The sequence below is a fragment of the Ovis aries genome, chromosome 3 (assembly GCF_016772045.2).
Source record: "Ovis aries strain OAR_USU_Benz2616 breed Rambouillet chromosome 3, ARS-UI_Ramb_v3.0, whole genome shotgun sequence".
NCBI lineage: Eukaryota > Metazoa > Chordata > Mammalia > Artiodactyla > Bovidae > Ovis > Ovis aries.
In genome coordinates, this window is record NC_056056.1 from 154,904,373 (window position 1) to 154,931,997 (window position 27,625).

At 38.4% G+C, this 27,625-nt stretch overlaps 1 protein-coding gene and 1 non-coding gene across 3 annotated transcripts in view; both read left to right on the forward strand.

Annotated features, from left to right (window-relative positions):
- WIF1 (WNT inhibitory factor 1) overlaps positions 1-27,625 on the forward strand; it is an 86,162-nt gene that overhangs the window by 53,194 nt on the left and 5,343 nt on the right. Inside the window, exons 3-7 of one of the 2 annotated variants that reach the window (XM_004006493.6) lie at positions 1,985-2,093; positions 11,029-11,169; positions 12,065-12,160; positions 17,695-17,790; positions 22,259-22,354. In XM_004006493.6, coding sequence (XP_004006542.1) covers positions 1,985-2,093; positions 11,029-11,169; positions 12,065-12,160; positions 17,695-17,790; positions 22,259-22,354 — 538 coding nt within the window. The remainder of the gene's footprint in view (positions 1-1,984; positions 2,094-11,028; positions 11,170-12,064; positions 12,161-17,694; positions 17,791-22,258; positions 22,355-27,625) is intronic. The other variant, XM_012174613.5, reaches the window with a different exon arrangement.
- Positions 20,715-20,826, forward strand: LOC114114191 (U6 spliceosomal RNA). The gene has a single exon (XR_003589028.1). It is a non-coding gene; the product is annotated as a U6 spliceosomal RNA (small nuclear RNA).

Sequence of the window (27,625 nt, forward strand, 5' to 3'; positions counted from 1 at the left end):
CCACATAAACATAGATTTAGTGTATAATGTGATAAAGCTCAAAGGTATAATTATGGAGCAGCAAATGATAATGTGGTATTTGAAGCAATATAGCTTCAAACTGTTTTATTTTCAATAAAACTGAATTGTTTTCAACATATCTGTACTCTGTTCATTCAACCCTTTTCCAATGTTAAATGTACTACAAATACAAATATTTTGAGTAAGTCTTGGCTTGTAGTATGCCGTTCGTGAGTGATGTTGTTTTATTGTTGGTAGTTATTATTACTGTACTTGGTAATATAAATAACCAAAAGTTACTAACTATAAAGGCATACAGCACCAAATCCTTTATAATGCTAACCAAGATATGTTTTAGAACAAAATGTGAAATGATAAATATAATCTAGTAAAGTGTAGAGGGAACTACAGCTGGTAGAAGTCATTTAAAACACTTAAATTCATGAACTGCCATCTAAGAAGTAGCCCATTTTTAATAATCATTGGTTTTCTTGAAGGGACATAATTAATGTTCTTGCTTTCAAAGGAATTCTTTCAATTGAATGACCTCTCCTGATGATACTCCTTTCATCAGACTTCTTGCAATTCTCTGCCTTCCCTTAAACAGGGTAGGAATTAACTCCTTGATGACTCTTTATCCTCAAGGCCCTCCTAATGAATGAATTTAGTAAAATTAATTCACACAACATTTTTACCCTCCCAGGAAACCCTTCCCAGTGGTCTTATGGAACCACTGCCACAAGTCAAAGAAACAGTTGCAGTGGAATTTTGGTTAATAAAGGTGCTCCTTTTGACCTGGTAAAACCTTGAAGTGCTTTTCAGCTTGATACAGGTGTGACAATATCCCTACAGATTACCTTCTAAGATTAACCTTTTACATTCTCTTACTCATGAAGTTCTTAATGCCTAATACGTTGATACTGTGACTTAAAACAGAAAGTTGTGTCAGTGTCTACCATGTATCTCTTATATCCTCCATGTTGGAAAATATATTTTATAATGCATGTAAATATTTTATACTGCATGAAAGAAAGGCTGTATTTTTTTAAACCTCTTCCTAGCCCATGTTTATGTAATCAGCTTAATTAACCAATCCAAATTCTGGATATCTCTGCAGATAACTGCAGAACCGCTTAGTCTGCCTAACTCTCATTTTGGTATCTATATGATTTATTGATTGTTCTTTATCCCTAAGCAAGAACACATTGTTTCCATTACAAGTCCCTTTAATAACCCAGATGAGAATCAGTTAAGCATCAAAGTTCTACAGTGAGATTATACATTACTACTATCAGTAGTTCATGGCCATTCAAGTAACAAGAATCATCTTCTCAACTAGATTCAGTGGGAAAGTGAAAAATGTTTACAATGCAAAGTTTTATGGCTTATTGTCATATTGCAGAGGTGGTTTTTACATTTTTAGACTTTTCTCTCCATAATTAAATTGAGATGTTACATAAACCTTCCAAAGGAAATGATACTGAAAAATAAATGTTAACACAAGATCATTAAATTTTGGACTTTCGTATCTTCTTTTGCATGTAGGTTTTTGCCTTTGTTATCACTTACTTATTATGTCTTTCCAAATTCTGATCCAAAAAGTCACTTCACATTTGAAAAGAATTAAAAAATGACCCAAGAAACAGATGGATTTTATAAGGGCTAGTTGAAGATTGTTTTGACATCACCTATTTCCTTCAGAGCATTTTTCTCAATCCTTTTAAGCTGAAAGGCTACCTTGTAAATATCTTGGATATGTGTTATTAATGTTTTGGAAGAATCACTTCTCTCCAAGCAGTCTAATTCTAGAGTTCTAAAACCCAGAAGAGAGAGTTATGCCTACACAATATTTTAGGTGTCATGTGTTCCAGAATTCCTATGGTGAAAAATGTCAGTATTCCATCAGAGGGATGATGAATTGAGAAGTGCCTTCCCACTCTCTGTGGTTTCCATGGTACTGATTTGTCAATGCCTTCTGTTGTAGGCAGAATACTTCTATGAATTCCTGTCCTTGCGCTCCTTGGATAAAGGCATCATGGCAGACCCAACCGTCAATGTCCCTCTTCTGGGAACAGTGCCTCACAAGGCATCAGGTGGGTGGTCTTTGCCTCAGACAAAGGTTTATTCTTAAAATATAATAGTGGTGGGAATACTATTTTAGATCCAAATGTCATCCATCAGAGAGATTGCAGGATATTTTCTTGAAGAGAGCTATTGATTTTAGGGGAAATCAGTTGTTACGTCCCAATTTCCTTTGGACAAAAGATTAGGATAGGTGTGAAGAAATGGAAGTTTTAGAATTTCCTAAAAATTCAGTTCATAAATGATTCCAGATTAAAAAATGAAAGTCACTGTATGAAATATACTTGGCCAACAAGTGCTAATTAATGTAATGCATATAAATGTGGCAAAGATACAAACTAAGTGATTGAGAGGGAATGGAATAAATCAAGAAAAACTTCCCCTAAATGAACATTATATTAAATAGGAATTTGAAGTAGAGAAGAGACATGCAAAAGTGGGAGAAAAGGGTTCAGTCTTTCAGATCTAATCATCCTTCTCTGCTTAGAAAATACAGTATGCAGTTAGGTATTTAGAACTTTTCATCTTACAAAGCACCAATTCATGCATTATCTAATTCATGTTCTGGGAGAGAATCAAGGCTTGAATTACATCTCCATTTTACAAATTAGAAAATCGAGGATTGTGAGGTTTAACTGACTTTCCCAAAGTCATATATTAGTAGTAAGTGGCGAAGCTGAAACTAGAGCCCAGTTTTAATGACTTTTAGAAAAATACAGAGCTCTCTTATGTTAAAATGTTCCAATATTTCCTTCTGCCTTGAGTCTAGTGTTTTTACATAATTGTAGTAATAATTGTTTTTACATAATGTTTTTCTGGCTTTTAATATTTTACCTAAGCATTTTCCCATGTCACTGTAGATTTTTCCAAAAGTTGTTCTTAATGTGCTTATAATATTCTATTTTATGAACATACTATAATTTATGTTCCCTTATTGTATCTTACATAGATTGTTTTTAGGGTTTGCATACTAAAAATATCACAGTAACCATTCTTTTTTAAAGTAATAGATGGTCAATACACCACGACTGTCAATACAAGGCCCTGCATAGAACAGGCATTCAAAAAACACTTGTTGGATTAATGTGTGTAGCAGAATCTTAAAATTCATCTCATTATTTTGTTAAAATAGTTTCTTAGAGGTAAAATTATCATGTCAAAAGATATGAACTTGAACTTTTTTAAAGGCTCTTAGACCAAATTGCCAAAATCCCAAATTACTTTCTGCAAAGGTTGCACCCGTTGGTACCTTGGCTAGCAATGTGGCAGACAGCCTGACTTACTGCAGTCTCATCAACATGGGTTATTAATCATGTTAGTTAGCTGTTTAGCTGGCTTAAAAAGTGAAAAGTGGTTTCTCAATGTTTCTTTAATTTGATTTTTAAATGCCTATTGAGGTAGGAGACTATTTTCTTGTATCTGTTAGACAATGTAAAATGTCTGTATGTTGTGCTCATTTTTTGTGGTTCTTTTCATTAATTTGCAAAGCTCACTGTAAAGTATTTGTAGTTTTTTTCAACTTATCATTTACGTTTGTTTTTTTTTTTTTTTTTTGAGGAGGGTTTAAAATCCTGTGTGGTCAAAACTATCTTTTCATTTGTGATGGATCGCATTCATTATTTGTGGACTTTTTAATGATGGCCATTCTGACCAATGTGAGGTGGTATAGTTTTGATTTGTGTTTCTCTAATAATTAGTGATGTTGAGCATCTTTTCATGTGCCTGTTGGCTGTCTGTATCTCTTCTTTGGAGAAATATCTATTTGAATCTTCTGCCTATTTTCTGATTGGGTTGTTCTTTTTTTTGATATTGAGCTGTATGAACCGTTTGCATATTTTGGAGATTAACCGCTTGTCAGTCACATCATTTGTGAATATTGTCTCCTAGTCCATGGGTTGCCCTTTCATTTTGTCTATGGTTTCCTCCCTAAGGAGCTCATTTAAATTGATGAAACAGGAAATCAGGCACCCTTACAGAGTCCATTTTCAGGTTGTGATTATCTACTACTTCCAAATGTATCTGTATTGATGCATCCCAGCACTGTAAGAGTTGAGGACTAACTAAGCACAGAGTTTTTCTAATTTTCTGGCATAGGTGCCCACATGAGTATAGACAGGAAGAGTGAATCTGAGTTTCTCGTGGGTCCTCACAATGCTGCTGCTATGACTCACGGCCCTCTCGGAGGATTTGCTTCCAATCGAGATGGAAGTTCCGATGAAGGAAAAGTCCTTGGGTTCCGGAGATACACTCACCCAAGGATGTGAATATCCCTTTCCAAATACAGGAAAACCCCAATTCTGCTCAGGTGATCGTACCTGTTCTCTTGCATATTGCTGCATCATGGAGACAAGAAAGTTCTTAATATGACCACCAAATTCTTAGAATAGGGTGTTACTCAGTCTTGTGCCATGTCAGTTGATGTTCTTTTTTGGTCAAAGATAATTTTCTATACAATTTTCTCGATATTTTTTGATCTTTTAAGAAGTGATCAGGAATAAGATAAATATACAACATGTCTCTCAATTTCCATTTTATATTTTTGAATTTTTCCTTCATCTTTTTCTGTTACTAAAGAACTGCAAACTCATTTAACCCTTTGAAAATGCATTAATTAAATTAATTGCACAGTGACACCTGTTCAACTTAATCTTGTATCTTTGGATTTCTAATCAAATGCTGTCTCCAAAATCTTCCCAGCTTTATTAATTTTTTGTGTCTGCTGGAAAAAAAAAAAAAGCTTACTGAAAATCTACTTCTTGGGATGTTGAAACTGTAAGGTTTTGAATATATATTTCAATCGGTTACATTTAGAGAAAACATCATTTACTAATAATTTAGAATCTTTATAAATCAAATGTCGAGGGGAAAGTAGATGATGCATTAGACAAGATGGGACTAAAAAGAGCAAACCTGGGGTGAGGTGACTCATGCCTGTGTGTGCATGCGCACACACATACACTTTACACAGATAACCTCCCCTTACCCCATAGGTTTTTGGAAGCAGATGTAGGATTTGTTTGCAGAAATGCAGGTGCAGGAAGTTTATGGGAATTTTAGTCCATTGCAGGGCGTTATTCATTGCCTCATTAAGCTCAGTACCCCCAGCCTGAGCAATGAGGGTAACTTGAATTATTAAAAAGTAATCAAATCAATGTGTCTTGCTCCTAAGCATCCAGGTAACATTCGTTACTCTGCTGGTCTATTTAATATCTTCAAGCTGCTAAGGTGTTCTTTTCTCCTACAGACTCCTATGTGCCTAAGCATTGCATGAAATAGAAAACTCTTGATCTTTAACAGTTAGGAAGTGCCTGCCTTCTGGCGTCAGAAGGGAACAAAAAGAGGGTGGGGAACAAACTGGATGGTTCAGTAAAATACCTGAGCTGGATAACGAAAAACATTTTCCATCAAGCCAAGGCTTGTCCTGTTGGAACACTCAGTCTCTGTCATCCCATGAAACCAAGGCAGCAGGAATGTTTCTCAACCAAGACCATCAGGAATCCAATGAGTAGGAACTGTCAATAGGTGTTAATGCTGGGAGGACCATCTTCTTCTCAGTGACCCCCGTTCTGACCAGAAAGTGAAGCCCAGAGTAGATGCTCAGTAAGTATTGCTGGGGGAATGAATGGCTGTCAGCACAGCATGGAGCATGGATGACTACCTGTGTTGAATGATTTATATTCATGGAGCAGCATATAATCATGTGATATTGAGGATGAGCTCTGGCCTAGCCTGCCTTTCTCATTTCTTCCTTTGTTGGAAGGCAGTGGCTTGCATGACCAAGGCTGAGGCTGTGTGAGCACTGTGCCGGTCTCAGTGTAGAAGAGCTATTTAATCAATATAAGTTTGTTGTTTACGTCTATAGAAGAGTTAGTTTACGTGCAGTTGGTGGCACATCAGTGTGTACTTGAATGCCATGTGAGTTATGTTCAATCTACTTGAGTTTTTCTGAGTTGTAATTTACCCTGGTCTCGATTATACAACCTAGATGGCACTGGAATTCACAACATCTGGCCTCATTTCCACCTAGCTTTTGGTAAAAGTGGCTCTCTACTCATAGGCTTACTGCTGCAAAAGCATGTGGTAACTTTCACCTTTCTGTTTTTCCTTGGAAATAGCCTGTGCTCTCTCTCCCTTTGAGGTCTTTTTATGCGTGTGTTTTTTCTTTTTTCTTTTTTTTTGCGTGCGTGTTTTCTGAGTGCACGTTGTTCATATTTTACTCCGTCTCCCACTGCCAAAGGGGTATTTCTGTTTCTTTCTGTGTATGTGTGCAGGTGTGCACATGTATTTGTGCAAGTGTGTGTCTGTGTGTATAAAGTTATATGGATGTGTCTCCCATAACATATATCTTTGTTACTGTCAGTGCCTAGTTTGTGACAATGTACTAGGTGCTAAGGTTATAAAAACACATACCATATGGTCCTTCCCTTTGAAAATCACGTTCTTAGCAAAGGATTTGTTGTTTGTTGTTGTTTAGAGGCTCAGTCATGTCTCACTCTTTTCTGACCCCATGGACTGTAGCCCACCAGGCTTCTCTGTCCATGGGATTTCCCAGGCAAGAATTCTGGAGTGGGTTGCCATTTCCTTCTCCAGGGGATCTTCCTGATCTAGGGATCAAACCTGCATCTCCTGCATTGGCAGGTGGATTCTTTACCACTGAGCCACCTGGGAAGCCTAGCAAAGGATACAGAATCATAATCAAATCATTAGATTATAATGCAATTGTATACAGAGGTATATGTGAAATGATGTCATGGGGGGGCAGTGTTAGGGAAACCTACAGAGGACAAGTGCTGTTTAATTTGGGTTTTGAGAGGTGAGGGGGAGAACACTGGACAAAAAAGAGGAGAAAAAACATTCCAGGCAGCAGGATAGGTGTGCAGAGTCAGGTACTGCGGACATGCACCACATGTTTGGGAACTGAAAGAAATCTATTTTGAGTTGAGCATAGGTTATAGACAAGTCCCTGAAAATGAGGCTAACTAAAGTCAGATTTTTTTTCTAAGCAAAATTCTTTGAAATATGTTTTAAAAGGTGTTCAATTATAATTCTTATTACCTGAATGGTCTTACAGATAAAATTTATAAGCAGAAAACAGGACAAGTAGAATTTGCAGAACAGGAATAAAATTTCTATTTCACATTTCAAAACTGAAAAGTGGGCAAGTGTAATTAGCACAATTTATACATCTTTCATTTCTACTTTTACTTTAAAAGTGAATTTATTGAAACTCATAAACTATGTATCTCCTAACTTCTGATCGTTATTTCCTAGTTCCTTTCAAATCATTCTGTGCTGAGGTTAAGATAACAGTTATGTTTACATGCCTCCTATATCAAAAGAGGTGAATATATATGGGAAAATATTTTTACCTAGGGTGAGAGGATTTTTCATGTGTTCATCTTTCACTGGAAGTCGAATTTGTCAGGTTGAAATTACACATATATAAGTAAAATAAGCATAATTTTAAACCTAGAGTTTATTAGATCTTTACATGATGAAGATAGAAAATACTTCATATTATATTAATGTTCATTGAGCATAATTTTAGATTGGTAAAATAATTCTTTTCTGTTGATTTACTGAGAAGATGAAGGTGTCACATCCTTAGATTTCTGCCAAGATTGCCTCAGGTTTTCCTATTCAAAAAGATAAAAGACTTTCTTTTCCTCTATTTGCATTTGGCATAATTTTGCAGAACTATGCTAGATGTGTGAGTTTTTTTTAATGACTTTTTACAATGAAAGACATGTTTTAACATTTAACACTACAGTTTTAACCTTTCAAATGACAGGTCTTTCCACACACACACAAAAGAAATGTTTTTAACTACTTTAGTAGTATTATTATTGGTCTTATGGCTAAAGAAGGAGACTGAGGCCTGAGAAGTTTAACTAAACCACATGATCCATCCGAATCAATGGATCATAGCAAATGCAATTCTCCACCTGATCCTGTTTTAAGCATTAGACAATATGCTCAGAAGACATTTATGCATCTGTTGTGAAGTTAAAATACAGGCAAATTGAACTTAGGTTATAAAAGTTGAGACCCAAAGAATCCAGTAGTTGCAGACTCAAACATTGCAGCTACTTTGAATTCTAACTGGTCTATAGCTTTAAACATGAGAATGTTTGCTTTATTTTTCTAGACATTTTAAATGATTGAAATATCTAACTGTCACAAAATATCTCCAAAATAAATCATTGAGACCTCAGTGCCACAAAATCCTGGGGTTTTTGTCTTGTTTGCTAAAGCACCCCCACTACTTAGAACGGTGTCACATGGTAATATCAGTAAGTATTTGCTGAATGGATGAACTCTTTGTGTGTGCTCAGTTGTATCCAACTCTGCCATTTCCTGCTCCAGGGAATCTTCCTGACCCAGGGATCGAACCTGAGTCTCTTGCTTCTTCTGCGTTGGCAGGCAGATTCTTTACCACTAGTGCCACCTGGGAACTGTTTGTATTTTGACTCAAATTTGTATTTATCCATTTAAAGGAAAAAATTCATCTTGAAAATTCTAAAGAAGTTACTTATGACGTGTTTTCTTTCCGTTTGGACTTTATATCCTCATTTTTCTTCCCTGGGTTTGCTAAGAGCCATATTGTTTAGGTGGGACTATTGTGGCTCAGACGGTAAAGAATCTGCCTGCAATGCAGACCTGGGTTCTATCCCTGGGTCAGGAAGGTCCCCTGCAGAAGAGAATGGCTACCTACTCCACTATTCTTGCCTGGAGAATTCCATGGACAGAGGAGCCTGGTGGGCTATAGTCCATGGGATGGCAAAGAGTCAGATACAACTAAGTTACTGACACTCACTCATATTGTTTAGGGCCAGAGAACTCTGCATCTTGGTACCTACATTGAACTTAGAGGCTATGTTAACTAATCACACATTTACATGAGAACATTCCAAATTGTCTAGAAGACCCCCTGATGACTGGAGCATGTGGACATGAAGTCATAACTTAGATTTGTAAATGGTTTGCTTTTAGCACATCTGGAAATATGGACAAACTAGTAATTAATCTTAACTGAATTTCCCATACATATTATAAGACATGTTTTGATATTTGATATCTGAGATATGTTTTGCAACTTGACAATGCTGATAAACAGAAATGAAGATGAGTTTGCATACAAAGATCTTCTCTTCCATACCAAGATTTTGCAAGCTAAAAAAACTCTGAAGTGCCTTGAAGAGAATTAGGTGGGCTGCAAAGTAGAGGCTCAATAAGGTCCAAGAAAAAGATAAACCTGAAAGATGTGGTAAGGAAGATTCTGGAAGTTCTATCTTTTAGGTTCTTCCATGTTTTTATGCCTCAGGGCAATTATTGGCCTACCCATCTGCGCAAGAGTCATGAGAAAAACACTTTATATCTAAACAAAGTGAAAATGCATTGTAGTGTTAACAATTGAAAGAAATTACCTATCAGCTCCTTCACCTCCTTTTGAAATGGAAATCCCTACAATGGATTTTAGTGTTTTGTAAACTTACATTTTCATATGTAAGATTTCATTCAACCAAGATTTTCAACGGTGACAATTTTACTTTGGAACTTCAAACACAATCTTGGTTTGTCCTCTCGTTTTTAGTTCTGTTAAACTGTACCACCGTCCCCTCCCCCCCGCCATTTAATTGATTATTTGCAATGATCAGATCTCAAGATTCAGGAAAGAAATTCATGTTATTTGGAGAAGGGCACAGTAATGAACACTGACAATGCCAAAGCCTTGAGAGTAGGTTTTCGGTTGCCAAGCATGTTAAGAAGATTTTATGACCAGCTGGTGTGCAGTGCCTCATGGAAAAGAGAAGATCAGTTTCTAACTCATTTCTTCTTACAAACCTAGGGAGGAGGTTTAGAAAAACTCTTCAGGGAAAGAATTTTTCTTGGCGTGGTATGATTTTCCTAAGCTTGGCAATAACCATAACCTGCCATACGGAAACCAAATGAAACAGAATTTCATATGTATGTCTCTTAGTAATGTTTCTTCTGTTCATAAGGAAGAACTAGAATCTAGTGGATCAGCTAGATCCCCAGTGGATATGTGATGATAATCCCGTGGATTTCAGAAATGTTATGTAGTCAGCCTCTCACCCAATGGCTTGAGCCCGTTTCTACCTAATGACTTGTGGGCTTCATAGTTGGTGGCCCCCTCGCCTCCTCTGTACAGCAACACTGTTAGTTCCCACTCTCTGCTGAGTCACACCTAGACACCCCAAGTGAGCGTTCGTCTCACTGGAAAGAAGTAGCTCCTATTTAGGAACCTAAACCATTAGTTATAAGTCTATTGTGAGATTATTTCACCACAATGAACTCTCTTCTAAATCCCTGGGATATGAACACTTCTTAATATTGACAATTAGCCTGAGGAAATACTAACTTCATTAACTCAGTCCAATGACTAGGGTCTAGTCTGAGTTGTGGTGTATTTCCAAAGGAGATATTTTGTCACTTTCAAGCAGAGAGAGTAAAAATAAACCAGTGGGGTGTGGCTTATAGAGCTTTATTTAATGGATTCTGGAATGTTGATTTTTAGCTCTTTTTGAATTATATGGAGGCTGGTAAAGATGCTCACACAGTTTCTTTTCCTAATTAATTAATTAATCTATGCTACCTATTTGCACCTTTACTTTTCAGAGAAAATTTTACCATCTTTTTTTCAAGATGATACAAGTTCAGACTATGAACAGAATATCCTCAGTTTTATATTAGTAGGGTACAAATTAATGAGGGTCATTAATCCTTTCTCTACCCCGCATGATGTACATGTTCTGGGGAGAATGCCCACGTAATCAAAATATAGCCCTTACTTTAGTGGAGATACAAGAATGTCAAATAACAGAATGTGAACATTTTTGTTTTGTTATTTGCTCTCTTGCTGAGGTGTCTGTAAAACTGGAATCAACTAGATAAACTGTTTCTCCATACTCCCTTTTTCTTTAGTTGTTCAAGTTGGTTTCCCATGTCTCGGCAAACAAGATGGAGTGGCAGCATTTGAAGTGAACGTGATTGTCATGAATTCTGAAGGCAACACCATCTTGCAGACACCTCAAAATGCCATCTTCTTTAAAACCTGTCAACAAGGTAATCAGTGATGGTGATTCCAGAGAAGACATAAAACTTCCAGGTGTGATTTGAACAAAAAATTGTAGCTAGCTAGGCTGGATAATTATTTTGTATAATTATAACCATACCAGTGGGAGGAGGGGCTGCTAAGTGCAGGGTCCAGGAATAGTACTAAGATAGACTTGCTTTACTTTGACCCCACTCACAATTTTAGGGACTCCAGTACCCTTCAAAATGCTCTGTCTTCCACCTCTTTCTCTCCCTCTTCCAGTATAGTCTTTGGGAGTCCTCAACCTCATAGCAAGGTCACCAGTCATCACCAGCAACTACCACTACCCATACCCACTGCCAAACGCTTGATCCTTCTGACTTTCATGGAAAACAGGTCGCTGCCATCTCACCAGCAATCTCTGCCAGGCAAAGTCACCTCCCACCACACTTGTGTAACCAGGGAATGGGAGGGCCTGTCCCCTTCCCTGTTCTGATATAAGCTCTTCCAGCACAGAATTTTAGCTCTGGAGGCTTTCAGTGCCCTAGGGATGTACCAAAAAGTCATTACCCACTCTGACAATGAATATGGAGGGCAATATCCATCGTCTGTCTCAATGTGAATTGAAGGTCCAGTGCAGTAAATTGATAGGTGAGATGAAGGAAGAACATAAAGCTTGCTTTGCCTTCTTCCACAAGCCCCTTAACTGTTGAAAATAGGATTGAGAGAAGCAAAGTCTAACTTTTCCTGAAAACTTAAGGAAGTACAAGTGATGTAGAGAGAATGAAGTGGAAATATTGGTATTCAATAAATTACAATCAGTGTGCTGGGGAAAATGTGACCACTAACCTCTTCACGCTCCCCGTAATTCACTGAATATGTTTTGAAAAGTGTCTATACAAAACTTGTTTCTCTTTGGTGAAGCTGAGTGCCCAGGAGGATGCAGAAATGGAGGCTTTTGTAATGAAAGACGGGTCTGCGAATGTCCTGATGGATTCTACGGCCCTCACTGTGAAAAAGGTAAAGAACACAGACAGCCAGCTCCCTGGCTTGCTTCTTAGTGAAATGGGTGTCACACAGGAGCCCCACATGTATTTTTAGCACATCCCCTGAAATTATCTTTCTGGTCACATTTTATGGGTTCATGCAGCCTTAAAAAGCCACAGGAAAGCTATTGGAAAGTGTTTCTTCTAGGAGTGGTTTTCTGTTAAATCCAATATGTGGTAACAGGCGCAGAAAACTGGCAATGTCTACATTCTTTGTGGCCACTTTTACTCTCCTCCATCCCCACACCCGGGCTCACTATTATATACACTCTTCTTTGGCATAATCTTACAAAAGTTTTGAGTTTTTCTCCCTCCACTAAAATTGGTTTTAAAAATAGTACTGTGACCAATTTGAAAGTATCTACTCCAATGAAAAGTAGCTTGAATCACAATTAAGTCTACACCTGAGTTATGAAGGTGCTCTAGGCAAAAAAGGGAGGATGAAGATCATTTGTGTATTAAATATATCTGTTTTGGTGAAATTACTACTAAAAAAGTTAAATGAAAAAAAGAGATGAACATGAAAATGTTTACTAATCACATGACTGGATGCATGCTTAGTCTTTCAGTTGTGTCCAGCTCTCAACCATAAAGGTATATAAACCTCAAGTTCACATATACTGGACTTATTTAACAAGAATAAGCAAAATATTTTTCATCTTCAAAAAAATAAGAATTTTTCTTGTATGCTTTTTTTTTGGATTGAAGCATTTTATTTACAAGGTGGTTAGCTTCAAGCGTACAGCAAAATGATTCAGTTATTCATACATATACATTTTTTCAGGTTCTTTTCCCTTATGTGTTATTACAAAATACTGAGTATAGTTTCCTAAGCTACAGTAGGTCCTTGTTGATTATCTGTTCTATACATAGTGGTATAAATACATAAATTCCAAACTCCAGATTTATCCCTCTCTGGGCCTCCTTTTCCCTTTGGTAACCATAAGCTTGCTGTCTATGTCTATAGGTCTGTTTCTTCTTTGCATATAAGTTCATTTGTATCATGTTTTTAGATTCCATATGCTAAGCCATGCCGTATGATACTTGTCTTTCCCTTCCTTAGTTCACTTAGTATGATAATCTCTAAGTCCATCCATTTTGCTGCATATGGCATTATTTTATTCTTTTATGCCTGCGTATTATTCCATTGTATGTGTATGTATACCATGTCTTTATTCATCTGTCAATGTACATTTAAGTTACTTCCATGTCTTGGCTATTATATATAGTGCTACAATGAACACTGGGGTGCATGTATATTTTCAAATTCTGGTTTTCTCTGCATATGCCTAGGAGTGGGATTGTAGGATCATATGGTAACTCTATTTTTAGTTTTTTGGGAACCTCCATACTGTTCTCCATAGAGACTGCACCAATTTACATTCCCACCATCAGTGTAGGAGGGTCCCTCTTTCACCACACCCTCTCCAACATTTACTATTTGTAGAATTTTTGATGATGGCCTGTCTGATCAGTGTGAGGTGATATCTCATTGTAGCTTAGATTGGCATTTCTCTAATAATTAGTGATATTGAGCATCTTTTCATGCGCCTGTTAGTCCTCTATCTTTTCTTTGGAAAAACATCTATTTAGAACTTCTGCCCATTTTTTGATTAGGTTGTTTGTTCTTTTGATATTGAACTGTATGAGCTGTTTGTACACTTCAAAAATTAATCCTTTGTTGGTGACATCATTTGCAAACATTTTCTGCCATTCTGCAACTTGTCTGCTTATTTTGTTTATGGTTACCTTTACTGTACAAAAGCTTTTAACTTTAAATAGGTCCTATTTGGTTTTGTTTTTATTTCCATTACTCTAGGGGATGAATCCCAAAAGATCTTGCTGCAGTATGTATCAAAGAGTGTTCTGCCTATGTTTTTCTTTAAGAGTATTATAGTATCTGGTCTCATCTTTAGGTCTTCAGTTCATTTTTATTTTTATGTTTGTGTGTGTGTATGGTGTTAGACAATGTTCTAATTTCATCTTTTACATGGAGCTGTCCACTTTTCTCAGCACCACTTATTGACGAGATCGTCTTCTCTCCATTGCATGGACTTGCCTCCTTTGTCACAGATGAATTGACCATAGGTGTGCATAAGTTTATTTCTGGACTTTCTATCATGTTCCATTGATCTCTGTGTCTGGTTTTGTGCAAGTGCCATACTATTTTGATGACTGTAGCCTTGTAGTATAATCTGAAGTCAGGGAGTCTGATTCTTCCAGCTCTGTTTTTCTTTCTCAGGATTTCTTTGTTCTTTTGTGTTTCCATACAAATTAAAAAAAATTTGTCCTAGTTCTGTGAAAAATGCCATTTGTAATTTGATAGGGATTACAGTGAAAGTGCTGCACTCAATATGCCAGCAAATTTGGAAAACTCAGCAGTAGCCACAGGACTGGAAAACGTCCGTTTTCATTCCAGTCCCAAAGAAAGGCAATGCCAAAGAATGCTCAAACTACTGCACAACTGTACTCATCTCACACGCTAGTAAAGTAATGCTCAAAATTCTCCGAGCCAGGCTTCAGCAATACGTGAACCGTGAACTTCCAGACGTTCAAGCTGGTTTTAGAAAAGGAAGAGGAACCAGAGATCACATTGCCAACATCCACTGGATTATTGAAAAGGCAAGAGATTTCCAGAAAAAAAAAAAAAACTATTTCTGCTTTATTGACTATGCCAAAGCCTTTGACTGTGTGGATCACAATAAACTGTGGAAAATTCTTCAAGAGATGGGAATACCAGACCACCTGACCTGCCTCTTGAGAAATCTATATGCAGGTCAGGAAGCAACAGTTAGAACTGGACACGGAGCAGACTGATTTCAAATAGGAAAAGGAGTACGTCAAGGCTGTATACCGTCACTCTGTTTATTTAACTTACATGCAGAATACATCATGAGAAACGCTGGGCTGGAAGAAGCACAAGCTGGAATCAAGATTGCTGGGAGAAATATCAATCACCTCAGATATGCAGATGACACCACCCTTATGGCAGAAAGTGAAGAGGAACTAAAAAGCCTCTTGATGAAACTGAAAGAGGAGAGTGAAAAAGTTGGCTTAAAACTCAACATTCAGAAAACTTAAGATCATGGCATCTGGTCCCATCACTTCATGGGAAATAGATGGGGAAACAGTGGAAACAGTGGCCAACTGTATTTTTTTTTTTGGTCTCCAAAATCACTGCAGATGGTGATTGCAGCCATGAAATTAAAAGACACTTACTCCTTGGAAGAAAAGTTATGACCAACCTAGATAGCACATTCAAAAGCAGAGACATTACTTTGTCAACAAAGGTCCATCTAGTCAAGGCTATGGTTTTTCCAGTGGTCATGTATGGATGTGAGAGTTGGACTGTGAAGAAAGCTGAGCGCCGAAGAATTGATGCTTTTGCACTGTGGTGTTGGAGAAGACTCTTGAGAGTCCCTTGGACTGCAAGGAGATCCAACCAGTCCATCCTAAAGGAGCTCAGTCCTGGGTATTCATTGGAAGGACTGATGCTAAAGCTGAAACTCCAATACTTTGGCCACCTCATGCGAAGAGTTGACTCATTGGAAAAGACTCTGATGCTGGGAGGGATTGGGGGCAGGAGGAGAAGGGGATGACCGAGGATGAGATGGCTGGATGGCATCACCAACTCGATGGAGGACGTGAGTTTGAGTAAACTCTGGGAGTTGGTGATGGACAGGGAGGCCTGGCATGCTGCGATTCATGGGGTTGCAAAGAGTCGGACACGACCAAGTGACTGAACTGAACTGAATAGTGAATTTGTAGACTTCCTTGGGTAGTATGGTCATTTTAACAATATTGATTCTTCCGATCTGAAAAAATGGTATATCTTTCCATCTGACTGTATCGTCTTCAATCTTTATCAGTGTCTTGCAGTTTTTGGAGTATAGATCTTTTGTCTCTCAGATTGGTTCTTCTTAGGTATTTTATTCTTTTTGATGTGATGGTAAGTGGGATTGTTTCCATGGTGTCCCAAAGCTTGTGTTGGCTTGCTAGTTGCAGGTCTGGGGCCCAGTTGGTCCCAGGGTAGGGCCTGGCCTGTTGTGGGTGGGCTAGGTCCTCAGACTGTGATTTTCTTGCCTCTGGTATCTGCCCCTCACTGGGTGAGGCTGGTCTAGAGGCTTGTGTAGGCTTCCTGTTGGGAGGGGCCTTGTGAGTGAAGCTGGGTGTTGGCCCTCTGGTGGGGAGGGCCATGTCAAGGGGGTCTCTAGTGGTGGCTGATGCTGGGAAAGATTGAGGGCAAGAGGAGAAGGGGGCGACAGAGGATGAGATGGTTGGATGGCATCATTGAGACGGAGACATGAGTTTAAACAATTGTGAAGGAAAGGGAAGCCAGCTGTGCTGCAGTCCATAGAGTTGCAAAGAGTCAGACATGACTTAGTGACTGAACAAGATGAGGTGGCTATGGGCTCACGAAGTCTTTAGGCAGCCTGTCTGCTGATGAGTAGGCTGTGTTCCTACCCTGTTTACTGTTTGGCCTGAGGTGTACAGGCACTGGAGCCTATAGGCTGTTGGGTGGGTTCAGGTCTTGGTGCCAAAATGTTGGCCTGGCCTCCAAGAGAGCTCATGCCAGTGAAAATACCCTGAATCTTCTGACCAATGTCCTTGTCCCCAGAGTGAGCCACAGCTTCCCCCCACCTCTCCTGGAGACCCTCCAAGACTAGGTAGGTCTAGCCCAGGCTCCTGTAAAGTCACTACTTTTGCCCTGAGTCTTGGTAACACAAGACCCAGGTATGCCCTCCAAGAGTGGAGTCTTGGAGTCCAGTGGAGCTCCTGCGCTCAAGTCTAGCCTCCTCCTGATGCCAGATCCCCAGACTGGGGAGGCTGATGTGAGATTCAGAACTCTAACTCCTGTGGGAGAGCTTCTGCAACTGATGTCAGTTTGCAGGTCACCCACCCAGGGGATATGGGATTTGATTGTGTAGAGAGTGTGCCCCTCCTGCCGTCTTGTTGTGGTTTGTTCTCTATGTCTTTGGATGTAGAATATCTTTTTTGGTAGGTTCCAGTCTTTTTTAAATCAATGATTGTTTAGCAGTTGTGATTTTGGTCTTCTCATGAGAGGAAGTGATCTCAAGGTCCTTCTATTCCACCATCTTGTCCTGAGCTCCATCTGGACTGATTTTGAAATTGAAAGACTGAGGAAATAAGGCAGAAAAAGATATTTACACAAGATAGATTGAAATTGAAAAATTGAGGAACTAAGGCAGAAAAAGATACTTCTTAAGAAGACCACATCTTACTTAAAATAATGATTCTGGGAAAATTTAATCAGCCATTCAAGTGGAACAATTCCAAAATTCTCTTCTATGAAATTGGTTAAAAATATAACCTTATTTACTGCACAAAAATAATTTTAATATAGCAAACTTCTGTCTTTACAGAGCAACCACTTTAGAGTCAACCACAAAGCTTGAAAATGTAGACCTGTTATATTATCGACATTTCCAAAATGGTCCTGTTTCTAAAACCCTATTGGCCATAATTAGAATTCTCTCTCCCCATTAGTCCTTTGCTCACCACGATGCATGAATGGCGGGCTATGTGTTACTCCCGGTTTCTGCATCTGTCCACCTGGATTCTATGGAGTCAATTGCGATAAAGGTAACTTCCTAAGAACAAGGTTCTTTTTACTTTCTTTTTTTTAAACTGGAGGATAATTGCTTTATAATGTTGTGTTGGTTTCTGCTGTACAACAAGGTGAATCAGCCATAAGTACACATTTGTCCCCTCCCCCTTGAATTTCCTTCCCACCCCTGTAGGTCATCATAGAGCTCTTGTTTGACCTCCCTGTGTTATACAGCAACTTCCCACTAGCTATCTATTTTATATACGGTAATATATTTGTTTCAATTCAAAGAAGTATATTTACTATATCATCACTCTTCATAACAGATTTATAAATAGGGTGTATCACTTCACTGGTTGCTTTAACATTAACCATACATTTTAGTGTCGCTTAACACAGTACAAGTTTACATTCACTCACAGAATGCTCCAGTGCAGGAACCTGGTCAGTGGGCAAGGCAGTTAGGCACTGATGATCCTGCTGACAGCTTAGGAGCTCTCTGGTTCCAGCCAATAAACAAACACAGATTGGAATAGGCACTGCTTAGAAAAATAAAAAAAGTCCTAAAGTGACCCAAAAAACTTTCAACACACATTCCATGGATAGGAATTAGCCTCATTACTTACCTGGATGCAAGCAGGAGAAATGTCATTCTTGGCTGGACAGCTATCTCCCTTTATGGGAGGGGAGCGTGAAGTTTCATGGACAGTTAGCTGCTCCTGGCCCATTGCTGTTTTCGTATGTCCCAAATCAGTTTTGTGGGTGAGCTTCTAAAACAATCTCTTCCAAACTGCCTGACCTAGAAGTTCACTGATCACCCATTTAATTCTCTGCTCACAGATCACATCCCTGAGAGCTCGAGTCCCTCCTTCCTGTGAAGCAGTAGCAGAGCCAGATTTTACTTTCAGAAAGTAGATTCAAACATGGCTCTAGAGTAGAATGGTGTGATTCATAGTCCTGCAAGACACCTGTCTACTTTGCCTGGTTCACATCTTTTATGGAAAAAAATTAACATCTGTAAAGTGTACGATGGGAAAAAATTAACATCCTTAAAGTGTATGTATTTAATGAAATTATCCTTTAGTCAGAAATGCTAATTGTGTGAGTTGTTGTTGTTGTTTGGTTGCTCAGTTGTGTCCGACTCTTTTGCAACCCCATGGCCTGTAGCCCGCCAGGCTCCTCTGTCCATGAGATTCTCCAGGCAAGAATATCAGAGTGGGTTGCCATTTCCTCCTCCAGGGGATCTTCCCAACCCATGGACTGACTCACATCTCCTACACTGGCAGCCGAGTTCTTTACCACTGAGCCACTAGAGAAGCCGATTGCATGAGTAAGGCACTATTTTCTAAAATAAATATTGGATTGGCCAAAATGAAATGATGTGCTTATTTTTGAGAAGTGTCTCTTTAGTGATAATACAGATAGTACCAATTAAGATTGAAATAAGCAGCTTTTTTAAAATGAAAGAAAACCTAAAGGAAAGAGCCCTTAGCATGAGTCAGAATAATCATTTATGGTTGTCTGTTATTTTGTGATATGCAAAGTACCTTCATAAAATTACCTGACTTTAGTTCTACAATCTTTTGAGATATGTAAATAATTATTCATCATAGTCCCAGATAAGCAAAATAAAGTTTATAGACCTTGAGTAGCTTGACCCAAATTCACATCCTCCACTGTACCACATTGCCACTCAGGCTACCTGTTTCAGAACCCGGTTCCTCTACAAGTGACTCTGAGTAGAGAAACCAATCTCTGTGGGCCATGCTTTTCCCAACTGTAAATAGAAATTAAGCCGTTGACCCCTGGTTCCCCATTTCTAAGCTAACTGAGAGCACATGTTCACATCTCTACCTTTTATTTGTAAGTGGTCTTTAAAAACTACAGCATTGGAATGAAAATGACTTTAAAATTTTATATTCATAAAGATTAATCACTAATGACACTGATAATAATAGCCAGTGAGTAAAACATTCTTTCTTGCACAGCTTCTTTTCATTTGTCTAAATTTAGCATTCAGCCCTTCTGCTACTTCAGAATTGTGCAGAATTTAATTATAGTAGCAGAATTAAATTCATATTATCTCAAATTTATTAGGCAATAGAGCCAATCCTTCAGAAATTTGGATGAAGAACAAATGTTTTTATCAGATTTTAAAAGACCATTTGTGAGGCTTACTATTGGTGTAGCATGCACAGTGACTGACTGTCAACTATAATGTCTTCTTTATGCCAGGGTGTCTCAACACTGCATGGTCCTGTGAAGGAAAATATCTATGTGTATTCCAGTTCCCTTTACATTGGTAATATTTTACCTTTCAGATAAAAGATTTTCCTTCTTGTTAGACTCCGGTAACTTTTTCTTATTCTATTGGAAAGTCTGTTGAAATTCCACTTGGTCTCACTGGAGATCTGGGAACATTAAAAGAAATAATGTTTCTTTTTTACTATCTCAACCAAAAGATGCATTTGTTATCCAGGAGGGAGTATAGAGCTTCTGAAAAATGGTTTAATCACTGGCATAGAACTAGATCTTAGCACTACAGATTCAAAGAAACACTAAAGACTGACTTTCATTGGCTCTTGGGACATCTGTTGTAAACGTTAACAGCTGAGTGGTTAAATACTGGCCCAGCAAACCTTCAGCCCCAGTGAAAGTCCTTTGGAGTCTCTGCCTCATTTTCTTAGTCAAGAATCATCGCACACAGAGATGGAGAGAAGCTCCAGTGTTATGCAGTCATTAAGGGTGTGGCCAGATTCAAGTTTTGTCACATTTGTAATGTTTGTCCCATTCTGTGACTTTTGATTAAACTCCCAGGTTCATTGCATTCTACATGTTAGGAAGGATAGTGGCCAGCGAGAGGCCAAGTGGACACAGATCCTGATATTTTCTCATCTCCTATTATCCCCAGGAGAAACAGGGGCAAGTGGGGAGATAGGACATGCTCACAGAAACAACTGTCCTCTGCTCACTTTGGCAATACACATGAGAAAATTGGAACAGTGCAGAGAAGGTTAGCATGGCCCCTGTGTAAGGATGACAGGCAAATGTGTGAAGCATTCCATAATAAGAATAAAAAAAAAGATCCAGCCCTAATATTAGCTTCAGTGGCTCAGATGGTAATTGCCTGCAATGAGGAGACTTGGGTTCGATCCCTGGGTGGGGATGGGAATGGCTACCCTCTCCAATATTCTTGCCTGGAGAATTCCATGACAGAGGAGGCTGGTGAGCTACAGCCTATGTGGTTGCGAAGTCACACAGCACTGAGCAACACTTCACTTTCAACAATGTTAGTTGCAAGTAACAACGAGGAAGCTCAAGAACGGATTCTCCTAAATCCTAAATCCCGTCCTCCAGTGCTGCTGTTACTCTCTATGACAGGAAGCTTGATTTTGCCAAGGCAAGTACAGCATGGCCTTAAGCTAGGAGATACTTATGATAATCATTTTTAACAAAGCTTTATCATTTAGGAAGCATGATATTCATAGAATATTTTAGTTGGATTTCATTTCCGCAAAGAAAGCACACACTTAGAACTTTTGGAAATCCTGTCTGATTTTCTTCCTGGATGCTTATTCCAGCTTTCATTCACCTACAGCCAATTTTGGCCTGTTTTATATAGGACAAGAACAAATAAGCCATAAAACTGGAATAGCTGAGTTCTTATTTTCATCTCCGTTATAGAATGAGCCAACTTGTCTATTTTTAGATACTTGCTCTCCCCCGTTTTCATTTCTGTCCTCCCTCTATTTTAGGTTCCAGTGAGCAGTGAAACTCCAGAAGCTGACTCTAAAAAGGGGGCTTTAGGATGAATTACCAGCAGTATGATTATCACCTGGAAAATCTAGTTTATTGGACTCCCAAAATCACACACCCACTTTCTTCATCCCTCTAGCTCATGCTGCCTCCACTTCCCTGTCTACGGGATCTCATAAAGGGGAATAGGCTGCCCTTTCCTGAATATAATTATTCTTTCTTGCAAGCTTCATAAAAACTTATTTTTTTCAAAAATTTCTGTTATATAAGATGCATCCCTGTTCTTCTTAATCAGGAAAAAAGTTGCTTTCTCCTTTGTCCAACCCTAATATTTATGACTTCTCTCCCTTTTATCTGTTCCAAAGAAGGTTTTCTCCTTTTATTCTTCATTCATCTTAAATATTTCTCTTGGGTTTATAGCATTCTTCTCCTTTTAAGAGCATAGATATTTACAATAAAATTAAAAAGATATTTGTTTTTACCCACTGTTGCCTTTTTTCACTAAGAGGCAAACAAACCCCTAGAGGTAGGTCCGGTGTCATGTGTGTGGTATCCTGTTATATTGCCTGAATCTGCAATTGGTCAAGCAATTGATTACCACTGCTGTCTGGGTAATATGGCTTATTTTATTAAATAAATAAATGGGCAAGTAGCAGATGCCTAAGAAGTATCACTTAGCCTTAATGAAATGTTGCTGTTAGATTTAAGTGACTACCTAATGCAATACCCTATTATTCATTCTAACAGCAAATTGCTCAGCCACCTGCTTTAACGGAGGGACCTGTTTCTACCCTGGAAAGTGTATTTGCCCTCCAGGACTAGAGGGAGAACAGTGTGAAACAAGTGAGTACTGATCTGCATTGTCTTTGTTTGGGGTGGGGAACATTAGAAGCACCAAATAACCCCTTCATTTTATTGATGATGGATCTGAAGCCCTGAGACAATGAATAGCTTGTCTAAGGTCTCAGGCCAGGGGTTTCTTTTTACTAGATTCAGCCGCCATCCATTTTGGCTAACAGCGGGGTAGAGGAGTGACATAGATCAGCTCAGCTGACTCATTAAACACTCTCTGACTTGGTTACGTCTGGTTTGGCGCTGTTCACCCTGTTGCACTGTTTCTTGTGAAGAGTCCATAGTTTCAGACTAGAAATGTAGACCAGAGCTTTAGGACAGCTGGAATTTGTTCACTTATCTGCAGGCATAGAGTCTTTTTACCCGCCTCTGGCACTCACTGCCACATTTCCCAACCAACCAGAGCCTAGTAATCCGTCTCAGAGAAAAGGATAGACTCAAGAAAAAGGAGGGAAGTAAGGTAAAGAGCAATAAAAACCAGAAGCATCTAATAGCACACACAACAGCGTGAACAAATTGCACAGAGGTTATGCTAAGCAAAAGAAGTTAGACACACGAAATGCACGCTGGCCAATTCCATTTTTATGAAGTTCAAGAGCAGGCAAAAGTAATAGGAGATCATAGAAACCAGAATAGTGATTGGGAGCACAACAGAACTTCATGGTGTGTCTACAATGCTCTGTATCTAGATTGAGGAAGTGTCTCTTGAGTGTTTATTTATGGTTAAAAAAAAATACAAATTTAAGGGTGGAATGTGGTAGATAATCATTGTATTGGGAATCAGGATACCAAACTCTTTGCCCTGGCCCTGTTATCTTCCCGTCACTGAAGCTCTCTGCTCAACTCAGAAATGAGCCAACCTCACCCTAGATTGCTCTGTGACCCACAAAACAGATAACACCAAAGCCTGGCTCAGGAAGAAACAAAAGGAATGTGAGTGAGCATGTCCCTACTTTGCTGGAAGTTCTGGAATATGGCATTTTCACCTCCAGCTGTATTATGTCCATAAAACACCACTGTGTTTGCTCTAGCCATAGTTTCTGAAGTGGTAGTGGGTTCAGAATTAAATAATACTGACTTACTATTTTAACTTTCAACCTCTAATTTATTTGTGGGGATTTTTTCACTTTAATGAGTAATAGCTGAAATGATGATTTTTTTAATAGAGTTCAAATGAAATACTTCTGAAGTTTTCATAGAACGTGTAATTTAATTGTCAGGATGTGGCTTCTGTTCTTGTTAATTACCCTGCCCTGATAAAGATATCTCTGAACTAACTCCCCTCAATTTTCTCCACACACTTACACTCAGACTTTATGTACTTAATTGGTTAATGTTTATGAATCTTTGTTCATGGGTTCCTTTCTCTTCATGGACATATGCTCTTTCATGCCCTTAGGTTTATGACCTTTCCATTGGCAGAGATAATGTTTTCTATTCTTTTTTTTTTCCCCCTAATTGAACCAAAAATGTGGGCCTCTGAAAGCTCTTGATTATTGCCACCACAAGTTATACTCAAATCCTTTTAGGAAATTTTTTTTTCTATCACCAGAACCATATTACCAGGAAAAATTAAAATGGGCCTTGTATTGAAAAGTACCTATAGTGTAATAGAGACAAAAAGTTGAATTATATGTCTTATGTTTAACTTGAGACATAATTCACATGCATGAAACTCACTTTCTAAAGCATACAATTGATATTGATTACATTCACAAAGTTGTACAGCATCTACTTCTAGAACATGTTACCATCCCCCAAAGAAACCCTATTCCCATCAGCAGTCACTCCTCATGGTCCTCACCCCAAACCCCTGGAATCCGCTAATGTATTTTGTGTCTCTTTAGATTTGCCTGTATTAGATATTTCATATAAATAGAATTATACAATAGACGGCCTTTCATGTCTAACTTCTTTCTCTTCGCATATTTTCAAGGTTCGCCTCTATTGTTACATATATCATTACTTCCTTTTACTTGCTAAATAATATTCCATTGTGTGGATATACCAACTACGTTTTGTTTATCCATCCGTCAGCTGATGGGCACCTGGGCTATTCCCACTTTAGGGCTGCTACCAATAGTAGCACTGCTATGAATATTTGTGTACGAGTTTTTGTGTGAACATGTTTTCAGTTCTCCTGAGTATACCTAGGAGTGGAATTGCTAGACCATACGTTAACTCTTTAATTTTTTGAGGAACTGCCAAACTATTTTCCAAAGTGGCTGTACCATATTACATTCCCACCAGCAATGTACAAGGGTTCCAATTTCTCCATATCCTTACCAATATTTGTTATTCTTTTTTAGATAAAATATATATTCTGATGCTATTATAATTTCTCCTGGCCTCTATCAAAGTTGATGGCTTTTCAAACTTCATTCTGACTTAATTGTGAGATATGCTTGCAGGTTAACAACTAAGACAATGGTTAGAAGTATCTGGATATATGTACATATGTTTTTCTTGTTCTTTAAGGTTCATAAACTTTATAAGATTCCTTAATGAACCTTTAGTTTAAAAAACCAAATTATTTATACTGTACCAAAAGAGGGTTTTTAATACCTTAATGGATTTTATCATTGTAAAGGTAATCTATATAAAATGTTTGCCATAAAAAATTAGAATATTGGATAAAACAGTTAAAAATCACTTGTAAAATTCTAAGACTCAGAGATGGTGGTTGTTGGCACTTATGGTAAACCACTTTCATCTTTTTTCTATGTGAAGGATAGTCACAAATTTACCTCACAATCTGATGGGTGGAGGAAGTTTAATATCTTTATTTTGTCAATACCTTATCTCACTGTCCTCACTGGTTATAGCTAAAATTTGAATTTTTTAGAATTCGTCAAATCTACTTGTCTTCAGGCAGTGCTTAGTCTCATTTGGGTAAAAAGCTGTGATTTCTCACGTTGACTCAGGGTTCCACTATCCAACGATAAGAATTTGTTCACAATATAGTTTTAGGAAAAGAAAGTCAATATTAAAGACATTTATAGAATTCTGAACTTTAAAACAGTCATCCCTTCACGATATTTTGGTTCCATGAGCTTTGATCTAGGAATGGTCTTCTAACAGTCACCTGCAAAGAGATTTCTATTCTGTGATAACCACGAAAGAACGTCTTCCTTGTTGGCTGCAGTGAGCCTCAGGGTCCTCACTTCCCTCTTGCCAAGGGAACAAAAACATCCTTGGGGACAATGAAAAGATTCTATCAGCCATTCTCTCTCTTCTCTCTGGATACTAAGTTCACATCTCATGGAATATGGGGAACCTTGGGCCCCCCAAGTAATTCACAATACATCCTGTATCTTTTCTGCCATATAATTATTGTCCCACATCTTGCTTAGTTGAAAAACCCCAGTACACTTCAGAGTATCCAATTTTGAGCTTATGATGGGATCAGATGTTCCTTTGATACAAATGGAAATTCAGAGTTAGATATTCCTTTCCTTAAATTGAAGTTGGATCTTGACCACAAAGTAAATGCTATTCTTTGTGTCCAAACCTAGCAAAAAGGGTTCTTTTGGATTTTAATGGTTGATAGAAAGGTGGCATTCAAGTATTAAGGTTGCTTTAATACCTTTCTGTGAAACATCCCTGTGTCAGAAAAGCCTACAGCTCTAATGGCATTTCAATTTTCTGAGAGACACTAACATCTCAATTGTCTCTCTAATCTCCACAGTGAGTACATGTTGGATTATTTATATGTGAGGAACGTCATTTTGGATAAATAAAAGAAAGTGTTTCTACCAAAATGATTTTCATATGGGATTCACTTCATGTCGGTCAAGCATAATGCTTACCCGGAAAAAACTTCAGCCTCAGGATGGCAAATTCTAGACTGCAAATGGAGAATAAATGGCTTCAGAAGAAAGAAAGACAAAAAATATGATTTTTGCATCTATATCCAGCTCTAAAATCCTGGGATGCAGAGATCTGTGAAAATATCAGCACTCCTCATTTGGCACAGAGATAAAGCATGAAGTATTATTAGGATCTGAGACATTCCAGAAAAATGCCCAAGTGTGGAATCAAGGACTTTGTGTGCCCCACCTCATGTCCTTTTCAGCCAGCCTTTCCCTCCATCACTGCTGTGACCTAATCTGTACAAACATAGTCTAATTGCACCTGAGCTGAGCCACATGTCTCTCGCTTACCACCAGAGACTCCTGAGTACTGAATATAAATATATATAACCACAACAAACTTTGGAAAATTCTTAAAGAGATGGGAATACCAGAACACTTTACCTGCCTCCTGAAAAACCTATATATAGGTCAAGAAACAACAGTTAGAACTGGATATGGAACAACAGACTGGTTCCAAATTGGGAAAGGAGTACGTCAAGGCTGTATATTGTCACCCTGCTTATTTAACTTATATGCAGAGTACATCATGAGAAACGCTGGGCTGGAGGAAGCACAAGCTGGAATCAAGATTGCCAGGAGAAATATCAATAACCTCAAATATGCAGATGATACCACCCTTATGGCAGAAAGTGAAGAGGAACTAAAGAGCCTCTTGATGAAAGTGAAAGGGGAGAGTGAAAAAGTTGGCTTTTAAAACTCAACATTCAAAAAACGAAGATCATGGCATCCAGTCCCATCACTTCATGGCAAATAGATGGGGAAAGAATGGAAACAGTGAGAGACTTTATTTTCTTGGGCTCCAAAATCACTGCAGATGGTGATTGCAGCCATGAAATTAAAAGACGCTTGCTCCTTGGAAGAAAAGCTATGACAAACCTAGACAGCATGTTAAAAAGGAGAGACATTACTTTGCCAACAAAGGTCTGTATAGTCAGAGCTATAGTTTTCCGGTAGTTGTGTATGGATGTGAGAATTGAACCATAAAGAAAGCTGAGCGCTGAAGAATTGATGAACTATGGTGTTGGAGAAGACTCTTGAGAGTCAGACATGACTGAGCAACTGCACATATATACAGATTATACGTATATAATCTGTAGTCACAGACTAGAAATTCAAGAAAGTTATTCCATGGGGTGACCTTTCGTCAGCGGACACTGGTGCAGATGAATAAACGATTCCTTCTCTCTTCCTTCAGGCAACTTGGAGAAGCAGTCCATCTACCTGACTCCTCAGAAAGATGCTGCAGAATAGAGCCCAGTTGCCTGTAGTGATGAACAACCTACAAACATACTTTTGTGTTGGCTTTTTCTCTTCTGCTGTTGACTCTCCCTACCCCCTATTCCTCATCCCAAGGATCACTTCCCCAAATAAACTCTGCAGGCGGGTC